This window comes from Mastomys coucha, unplaced genomic scaffold (assembly GCF_008632895.1).
Source record: "Mastomys coucha isolate ucsf_1 unplaced genomic scaffold, UCSF_Mcou_1 pScaffold20, whole genome shotgun sequence".
Classification (NCBI taxonomy): Eukaryota; Metazoa; Chordata; class Mammalia; order Rodentia; family Muridae; genus Mastomys; species Mastomys coucha.
In genome coordinates this window covers 82,956,102-82,966,189 of record NW_022196903.1, presented here as the reverse complement: position 1 = coordinate 82,966,189, position 10,088 = coordinate 82,956,102, and the positions used below count along the sequence as shown (strand labels likewise).

At 58.2% G+C, this 10,088-nt stretch overlaps 1 protein-coding gene across 1 annotated transcript in view; it reads left to right on the top strand.

Annotated features, from left to right (window-relative positions):
* The first annotated feature begins 302 nt into the window (after window positions 1-302).
* The window catches only part of Plxna1 (plexin A1), a 47,161-nt gene continuing 37,375 nt past the window's right edge, over window positions 303-10,088 (top strand). Inside the window, exons 1-3 of the mRNA XM_031382523.1 lie at window positions 303-521; window positions 5,253-6,513; window positions 7,921-8,103. Coding sequence (XP_031238383.1) covers window positions 5,272-6,513; window positions 7,921-8,103 — 1,425 coding nt within the window. The 5' untranslated portion in view covers window positions 303-521; window positions 5,253-5,271. The remainder of the gene's footprint in view (window positions 522-5,252; window positions 6,514-7,920; window positions 8,104-10,088) is intronic.

Sequence of the window (10,088 nt, the reverse complement as noted above, 5' to 3'; positions counted from 1 at the left end):
GCAGTAGGACCAGGGCAAGTGCTTCCTCCGGACTCAGTTTACCCTTCCGTGCACGTAAAGCTGTACTTCCAGCCTGTGCTCGTTATAGAGTGCACCGACTCCTGGGACCTCCCGGACCACCTCACCTACCCCCACTCCAGTCCAGAGTTTTAAGGCTGAGGTGGCCATCGCCCTTTGAAGGCAAGTGGTGGGGCCCGGAGCGCGCGCTCTCGCCGCGGGGCCGAGCGCCCCCTGCAGGCCATCGCGGGTCCCGCCCCGCCCCCCGGCCCCGCCCCCGGCCCCGGCCGGCGCATGCGCACGGCACGGCGCTCCGCGGGGCGGCGAGAGCGAGGCCGGTCCGCAGCCGCGCGGAGCTCAGCGCCCCATTCATGCTGGGCAGCGGCGACGCAGCCACGCAGCGGAGCGGAGCCCGGGCGCGGCGGCCTCGGCCTGGGCGGCCTGCGCGGCGTAGGCGGCCCCGCAGAGGGGCGAGCGGCGGGGCGCAGCGATGGCCAGCGGCGGGACGCGCCCGGGGTTGGCGGGTGAGTCGGGGCGCAACTTTCCCCGCGGGCGGAGGGAGGCTTGTCGCGGCCCGGGGTCCCGAGTGGCCTGGGGGTGCTGGCGGTGGCCAGGGGGGTGTGCGCGGGGACTGCGGCGCGCGTGTCCGCGGCTGGCGTGTCCTGCGGTTCCGGCCGGGCGCCCGCGTGTGTCCGGGCGCGGTCTCCGCTATGGGCTGCCGCGTCCCGGCGGGTCGCAGCACGTCTGGGGCCCTACGATCCCGGAGGCGCAATGTCTGGCCGCAGTCGCGGCCCCTTCCTCCAGGCAGGAGAGAAAGTTTGCTGTGGCCCCGCGGGAAGGGCCCTGCGGGTACCCATGTCGGCCCGTGTCGCGCCGGGTCGGACCGGGCCGCGGGCGGGGACGTGGGCCGCAGGCGATCGCCGCGCTGGGCAGGCCCGGGCAGGGCGCCGGGATTCGAGGGCAGGTCCTAGGCTGCGCCTCGAGCCGGCCTGGGGCAGTGGGATGGAAGTTGCACGGCTTCGTGGGGACCCCCGCCCCCTCCGACTCCGGCGGGCGAGTGGGCGCCGCAGCCAGCCCAGGCCCGCAGGCCCTCCACCCGGCTGCAAGGGGCGGTGCGGTGCCACCGGAGAGGACGCCGGCTCGGGCCTCCTCGGCCTCCCCCTGCGCAGGGCCTCCACGGGTCATTCCTTCCCTGGAGGTTTCCCCCCTTGCTTCCTGGACGGTTCCAGGCCTGGTGTGCGGCGAGGACGACGGCGTTGATGGGCTGACTCTGGCTGCAGTAGGGAAGGGCGAGTGTAGATTCCTGGGAGGCCTCTCAGCCTGCAGAGACCCCAGGTGCTGCCCTGGAAGGATGTGAGAGGGCTTCTGAGAGGTTACTAGGTGGCCAGAGCTGTCTCAGTCTCCTCGGTGGGGTGCTGGGGCCACGCCCCTTGAAAGAAAGGGGTGTGTTGGGGGGGATGGGAACGAACTGAGCTTCTGCCCCTCTGCCAGACTCCTACCTCGGTCTCTGTCTCCTGATGCTGCCCACCTCTTCCAGCAAGGTGCTGAGGGTCTTCAGTCCCGTTAGGGTGGTGCTATCCTGTGCTTCTCCGACCCTTCGGGAGCACCCCCAATTTCCTAGGTCCCTTGCTTGTTGGGGGTGAGCAGGAGGAGGTGGTGCTGCATTAGGCTGGCCAAGAGTCTGCTGGGTTTGGGAAGCACTCAGCCAGTGCCCTAGGCAGAGGTGCAAAACAGGGATTCTGCCTCAGGGCTAAGCTGTCAGGCAGTGGGGAGGTGGCAGCTTGGAGCCCACCAAAGGTGTCTTCAGGCACAGAGGACAGCATGGGTGGAGGCTTGGGGTGTGTACAGTGTTGGCTGAGGAATGTATTCTTGGGTTTGGAACCAGACAAGATGTGGTGGACAAAGCCACATCCCATGGAGCACCTCGCTAGGAGTACGGGACCCCAGGGAAGGCTAGAAGCTCGCACCTTTTCTGGAGAGCAGGACTCCAAGGCCTCCATGTAGAGAGTAGACCATTGGAGACCAACTCCTATGACCTCCCACAGGGTGGGGCAGGGTGGCAAGGCAGGGAGATCCTTCTCTTGCCGCTGATGGGAAACCACTAGGTGAGAAGTCAGTAAGACTCGCCTGGCCACAACCATAAGGCTCCGGGCAGCAGGGCACAGGGAGCAAGCTGTCCTCCTGTGAGGGCTCTGAGGTCTTTGTTTCTGAGCAAGAACCATGGTGTTATCCAGGGTTGGGAGAGAGCAGAGTACCAGCTCTATGCGGTCCATCGGAGGCCTGCTCCAGAGTGGCCCCTGGCTGAGTCCCCTCCACACATGCAAGCTCAGCTTCTCTCTCCTGGACCCAGCTGCACACACGCAGCACTACCATGGCCCTCCTGTTTGGCTTCTCACTTGTCCATATTGGGGAGCTGTAGCCGTTTGTGCTGCTCCCATCTGCATGTCCAGCAGGTGTGTTCTCCATGCCATCCCCCTAGGACACACACACACACATACACACACACACACACACACACCCCACCACCAGCATCCAGTGGACCTAGTTGTTGTAGAGCAGATGGAAAGGCGCCACCTGGGAGTTTCCGTAGGCTACAGTGGCCAGGCAGCTCACAGAACCCAGAGCTTGTCTGTTCCCCTTCCCTAGCCTAGCTCAGCACCCAGTATCAGTCCATGCTTCTCAGGCAAACATTGTTTTCTGAGGGACCTGGCCCCTGTCCTGCCAGGGTCTCCACAGAAGCTCTGGTTCCTTTCTGTCAGGGCTGGCTGTGTGACCTTGGATCTGTCTGAATCCTGAGTCTATCTGGAGAAAGTAGCCCAGGCATCTTTCCTAGTCTTTGTGCAGTGGTAGGTGTAGGCTTGGGATCCCCTCTTTCCTGGCTGGCAGCCCTGTACCCCCCAGCCCAATCCCTTCCCAGCAGCTTCTGTTGGGAGGCGGGGGAGTGGGCCCAGGGCCAGGCTGGAGTTTGGATGGTGGCTTCTTCAGCCGGGTCCCTCCTGTTTAATATAAAAAGTAGGGCCCATAATTGCATTAAGACGTGTATAATTATCCCGGAGGAGGGGAGAGCCCGGCCCTTGGTAATTGCAGGCCTGCTTTGAACTGATAAACGGTGAGTGATTCATGTTTTCTTTAGAGTTCACATGGACTCAGTGCTCAGCCCGGGCCCGTTTTGTCTGCAAGCAACCTGCTCTCTAGTCTGCTCTGGTTTTGAGGGTGGGAGGCTGATGGGGTGTGCTCCCCTTCTGGCTGCCTGTGGAGGCTCCTGTTGGCTGCTGGTCTTGGGGCATAAAGCAGCTGACAGCCTGCTAGGGGTGTTCCTGCAAGGTGGTACCACCCTGCATTTGCTCTGGGATTTAGGACAGCACTTTTTGCTGCCCTGAACCTTAGTTTCCCTGTCTGCGTGTTTGTCGAGGGTAGCTTTGCCCAGGCCTGGCTACTCCTAGTGTCTTTACTTACCTGATCACTCAATCCCAGTGTTTGCTGAATCTGCCTGGGCCCAGTGGCTCTGGACAGAGAGTGTGACCTATTTGCACCCAGCTCATGTTCTTTTGGGAGAACATTTGAGCAATAAGTAGCCAGAACCACCAACCAGACCTATGTCACAGATGAAGACAGGCAACTGAGTGCCGCCAGCTACTGCCTGTGCAAGCAGATCAGAAGACGAATCTCAGACTTACCTGAGCAGGTGTGGGGGCAGAGCAGAGCAAGGTGCCTTGTGCTCTAGAGTCTGACCAGAGGATTAAAGGCTGAGCACCTGTGACTAGCTTCCTGCCTCTGGCTAGTTCCCCACCTGGACGTACAGAAGGCACCATCTTTAAGCCTCGGTGTCCCCAGCTGTGAGTGGGGCTGTGTGGGAGGGCATGTGTGGGAGTATAAAAGAAGCTGTGTATACTGGCTGACTGCCCACTCACCACACTAAACACTTCTATGGTCAGATATCAGCCAAGGAGTGGGGTAAGACACCCCCCACCACAAGCCCACAGGGCAGGCTCTGTGGCCCTGCTCTCCTCAAGAGTATGGCGCTTGCAAGCACCTGTCAATCAGCACATGATCTTCAACCTATTTCATCCAGTTTGAAACAAGTGTTGTCGTTCCTTTGGCAGCTAGGGAAACTGAGGAAAAGATACTGCCTCCATTAGGGCAGTTACATTTAACCAACACTACTAAGTCCTGGAAGGTGGCAGGCATACAAATGGATCTGAGGTGTCACGCCAAGGCTTGGGCTGCAGTACAGGTCTAAAAAGTGGCCCAAACTGTGTCATGGCTGTGGGTAGACATGGTGGAGGAACCAGGAGTGGGCTAAGGGCTAGAATCTAGGAAGCCCTCCATCTCTCTGGAAGTCTTCTTTCTCCAGTGTGAGGGTGGAGTACCTGGGAGGAGGCATCATGGAGAGTGTCCTCTGCCTGAGGATGTGGGGATTCTAGTGGGAGCTGCTGCCTCTAGATCTGTCTTTAAAGTGCTGGCCTTGTAGTTTGTAAGACACTGGGCCAAGGTCAGCCAGGGAGCAATGCCAAGGTCCAGATCCCATAGAAAGTGGCCCAGACTAGCCTGACCCAAGCTCAGAACTATTGCCATGTAGCTGCAGAACGGATGTGGGGGAGGTGGGGGCTGGGGAAGGACACTCTCTGGCTCTTGTGGGTATGGATGCTATGCTGGGGGCTGGTTAGAGTCTCAGGGGAGCATTCCACACATTGGAGGGTATGTAATAATGTGGAACATGGCTACCCTAAGCCAAACGGTGCATCAAGGCAACTGGCACTCTGTGTGGAGGAGCATATGTGTAATTACAGCCTATCTCTCTGCCCAATTTTGGTGGGGACATTGATGCAGGAAACATGTCACTCATTTGAGATTAAGGATTTTGAGGAATCTTGATCCTCCAGGCTCTGGGTCAGGGTCATATAGACCCCAGACCTTTGAAAGTTGCTGTGTTCCTGGACCCATTCTTATCTTGCCGAGGGTGGCAAAACACAGGCTGTAGCTGAGCACCCTGCTGCCAGGCAGGTGTCCTGTGCTACTGCTGCATGCCTGTGACACTTGGCTCACTCTTGCTGCCTCTGTGTCTCAGGACATGAAAGTGCCTTCTTTGCTGCCATCTGGGTGGTGATAGAGGGTCTTGTTGGAGGTATCTGCATAGCGCGCGTGCACGCAAACACACACGGGAATAGCTCAGAGAATGAGGAGGCCATGCATGGATGCCCTGTGTATATGTGAACAGCACCACACTCACACCCTCTTTTCCCTGTTCTTCCCAGGGCTAAGAAACCCAGTCCCATGATGCTCGCCCCTATAGGACCTGCATACCTTGGCTTGAGGTCCCAGCCCACCATGCCACTGCCACCTCTGAGCCCTCGGACACTGCTGCTGCTGCTGCTGCTGCTGCTGAGGGGTGTATGGATAGCCATCAGCTCTCCCCCAGCTGGTTTGGGTCCACAACCTGCCTTCCGCACCTTTGTGGCCAGTGACTGGGGCCTCACTCATCTGGTGGTTCACGAACAGACAGGAGAGGTATATGTTGGCGCTGTGAACCGTATTTACAAGCTGTCAGGGAACCTAACCCTGCTTCGGGCCCATGTGACAGGCCCTGTAGAAGACAATGAGAAATGCTACCCACCCCCCAGTGTACAGTCGTGCCCACATGGTCTGGGCAGCACAGACAACGTCAACAAGCTTCTGCTGCTGGACTATGCTGCCAACCGCCTGTTGGCCTGTGGCAGTGCCTCACAAGGCATTTGCCAGTTCCTGAGGTTGGACGATCTCTTCAAGCTGGGCGAGCCACACCACCGCAAGGAACACTACCTGTCCAGCGTGCGAGAGGCTGGCAGCATGGCAGGAGTGCTTATTGCTGGGCCACCCGGCCAGGGCCAGGCCAAGCTCTTCGTGGGCACACCCATTGATGGCAAATCAGAGTACTTTCCCACTCTGTCCAGTCGCCGGCTCATGGCCAATGAGGAAGATGCTGACATGTTTGGCTTTGTGTACCAGGATGAGTTTGTGTCATCTCAGCTCAAGATCCCTTCAGACACACTGTCCAAGTTCCCAGCCTTTGACATCTACTATGTGTACAGTTTCCGCAGCGAGCAGTTCGTATACTACCTCACCCTGCAGCTGGACACACAGCTTACCTCGCCTGATGCCGCAGGTGAGCACTTCTTCACCTCCAAGATTGTGCGGCTATGTGTGAATGACCCCAAGTTCTACTCCTATGTGGAGTTCCCCATTGGCTGTGAGCAGGCTGGAATGGAGTACCGCCTGGTGCAGGATGCCTACCTGAGCCGGCCAGGACAGGCCCTGGCCAAGCAGCTGGGCCTTGCTGAGGATGAGGAGGTGTTGTTCACCGTGTTCGCACAGGGTCAGAAGAACCGTGTGAAGCCACCCAAGGAGTCGGCATTGTGCCTGTTCACACTGAGGGCCATCAAGGAGAAAATCAAGGAGCGCATCCAATCATGCTACCGTGGAGAAGGCAAGCTCTCACTGCCTTGGCTGCTCAACAAGGAGCTGGGCTGCATCAACTCGGTGAGCAGGAGTGGGTGGGGGCTCCCGCCACCCTTCCTGGGGTCACATTTCACCTACACCTTGGTGGCCCTGCTCTTTGTTGGACCTGCTTTCTACTTTTTCCCCTCCCTGGTTCCCCCAGCCTTGTGAGGCAGGACCTGAACCTAGCATATCGGCCCCAAAGTCTGCTCCTAACCATGACATCACCATGTACCTTAGGAAGTGGGTGGTGGCACCTGTCCACCCAGCTCCAAAGCCCTTGGGACATTGAGTGGTGGTGACAATTTTTAGTTTGTTCCCCTTTTACAAATAAGGTTATAAAGGATCAGAAAGATAGATGGGTTTGCCCAAGCTCACACAGCCAGTAAGAGGTAGAATGGGATTGGAGCTAATCACAAGGACCCCAGGAACTGCTTCTATGGAGTTTATCCCATATCCTCCTGGCAGGATACCGGCCTTCTGGGACCCCCACTGTGCCCAGTGCTGCGTGCTGAATGCACGGTGGGATACACTCAGAGAGGCCCTGGCGTGGGAGCAGCCCAGCTCTCCTGTGCTGGATGCTCTGCAACCAGCATTCCCTGCCCCCAAAGCCAGCTATTCCCCCGGGAGACAGCAGGTTCTCCATCTTGGAATTGGAGCTACAGGCTGCTCCTCAGAATAGAGTAGAGCAGCAGGAGTGCCTGGCTCCTATCGGAGTGATGTGAGTGTGGCTGGGCTCTGAGTGCAGTGGGAGGTGAAGCCACCATTCTTCGATTGGCTTCTCAGAAAAGGCAATGTGTCTCCACATGTCCCCTTCGTGCCCTGCCCCTGGTCTCAGACCTGCTCACTACGTCTAGATTATTTCCAGGGATTCCCAGCCAAACCGGCCTCCCTCTGCATCCATATTAGTAGCCTCTATCCCAGCAAACCTCAGACCCCAGAGGAGGATCAGCAGTCCTCTTCCTTCTCCCCAAGCTCCCCTCCTGTGCCTCCACTCAAAGCCATCTCCGGAACCTTGAGGTATTGATTACTTCCTGCACACACCGCAAGTCCCTCTCTTTGTGCCTTCTGGTTGTACCCTCTCCCTCCTGCCTTAAACACAGCTTTTGTCTACATGGAAGGTGCAAATGTAAGATTTGCAGAAGGAAGACCTTGATTGGCTGCCTCCAGCTCGAGGCCATTTCTTCCTTTGTCCAGCATGATAGTTTCTGGAGTGGCTCACCTGCCCTTCCAGTCACCCTCTCTGGGCCTTTCTCCCACTCTGGGCATTCATTGGACCTGGGCTGCCACAGATTCTGTTTCTTCTCCAGAATTTTGTAGGCCTTGTTTAGGTCTGGGTGTCATAAAACCCCTAAACCCCAGCCCAGGCCTGCCTTTCCCAGCCTTGTCCCCTGCTCAAGGCAAAGGTCCCTTTAGCTGCTGAGTACTTAACCCCACCACTTCTTACAGCCCCTGCAGATTGATGACGACTTCTGCGGGCAGGATTTCAACCAGCCATTGGGGGGCACGGTCACCATCGAAGGCACACCCCTTTTTGTGGACAAGGAAGATGGCCTGACTGCTGTGGCTGCCTATGACTACCAAGGCCGCACTGTGGTTTTTGCTGGCACTCGCAGCGGCCGCATCCGCAAGGTCAGGCCTGTGTGGGCTTGGAAGGGGCATCCCTGGATGGTGTGTTTGTGTGTTCAGGTCCCATCCAAGAGAGAGAAACCAGATTTTCTCTGACAGGGAGACTGGGTCTGTGCATGAGGTGGGTAGGTGCATGCCTCTGTGCCAGGCCCAGTGACCTTGAAGGGCTCAGGCTGTCTGGGTGCCTTGAAAGGACTTCTTTCTGGACTTCCCATGGGAAGTTTTCCCCAGTCCTTCTGCTGTTTATCTGAAGACCCAAGGGCAGATGGGGCTCGTGACGAGCTAGTGCTTCCACCTTTCCCGTGATTGGCTTTGTTCTGCTGCACAAGATTTTCAGGGCCACTGTACAGAAAGAAGCCTGGGTCCTAGAGGCTTGGGTTTCTAGGTGCTTGGGTGGGAAGCTTGTGTCAATGTTGGACTGGGCAGGACTATGCAGCCCCCCTCCCCATTCGGCCCTTCTTTCAGCCCTGGGAGATCTGGTGTCTGCTGAAGCAGCATTCTGCCTCAGCCAGCCCCACTCCCACCCACCATGCAGCAAAGCAATGCCGAGGAGGCCAAGGGCAGGGCAAGGGGAGAGCCCCGCCCCTATCACTCCATAGTCTGCCTGGTGCCAGAGAGCTGGTGACTTGAGTGACGGAGGGCCCAGCTCAGGCCTTGGGGTGACCCTGGCCCTATGTCCTGGCCTGTTTGGTCTCAGACTTTCCTCCTTTTCAGGACAGGGAGGGCTTCCAGAGGCTGTAGATTGGCCTATCACTGGAAGGGCAGTGGGTGGGGCCCCACCTGGCTGGAAGAAGCTTCCAATAACACTGAAAGGTAGAGTTGCCTGGGTACCCAGAGGACCATCAAGCAGGACCAGGAGATGAAATAACAGCTGAGAGCTCTTGCTGACACAACCCCCCTCCCTCTGGCCTGCCTGCTCGTGTGCCCGTGGGTGAGACTGGGCCCAGGGCCAGGAAGTCCTGGGCTCTTCTCAGTCCCCTAGCCTTGCATGTGGGAACCACATCCCAACCTTGCCTGTTCTCTGGCCACCATCCTAGGCTGGGGTGCTGTTGGTGGTCTTGAGGCCTTGGGACCTGAGCTGGTAATTGAGGGGCTCAGGGTAAACAAGGAATCCTATGGACTCTCTGTTGTAGAGCCAGGCACCTGATCTGTGGAGGTGGGTGGTTGAGCAGCTCAGACCAGGCCTCCACTGCGCTTGGAGCCCTGACTTGTTTATTGTGACTCCCAGGTGGTGTAGGTGTGCCCTGGAGCTCCAGTAGCCTCTTCTGTAACTTAGTGTGCCTGAAGGAGGCCCATGGGCCTAGGGAGCCACTGAGTGAAGTCAGTTAGATGTGTGTGGAGAGGGATAGTGGAAGGTAGGGTGCAGGAAACCTAGAGACTTTCTCTTGGGTTTCTCTAGTACCTATACCCATCCCCCAGCTAGAGATGGGCTTCTGGGGTTGGGAGTTTCCCTTTTGATGTCCTGTGGACTGAGGGGGTGGCAGACAAGCCCAAGTGAAGCTAGGAGAACGGGTCTCTCCAGTCCTGTCTCGCCTGGCTGCCTCCTGGGCCCCAGGGGCCCCTTTGGTTCCAGGCTCTGACTGGTGAGCTCAGAGTATACCTGTTCCCTGGAGTCTTGGTTGGCAGTGCTCCCACAGAGAGGAAACAGAGTCCTGGAGTATGGAACCTTGGAGACTGTCTGTGAGCAGAGGCTGTGTTGTGGGTGATACCCATGGAGGAAGCTGGATTCCCAGCCCTCCCCCATTCCTCTCTCCTACCTCCCATCTCCCCCATACCCATGCTGGTGGGTGGGCAGGTAGGAGTGGAGTCCCCTCTGCTGCCTGGAGATTGTGTTTAGACAGCTGCTAGACAGTCCAGCTGAGGAAGTGGTCTGAGTGACCCTTTGCCCCAGCCAGTATCCTCCTCAGGCCAAGGGCCTCTGTTTCTGCCCACCAGAGCCTCACCTGTGACTTAGGCTCCTTGTATCCCTGGGTGCATCTGGGCTAAGT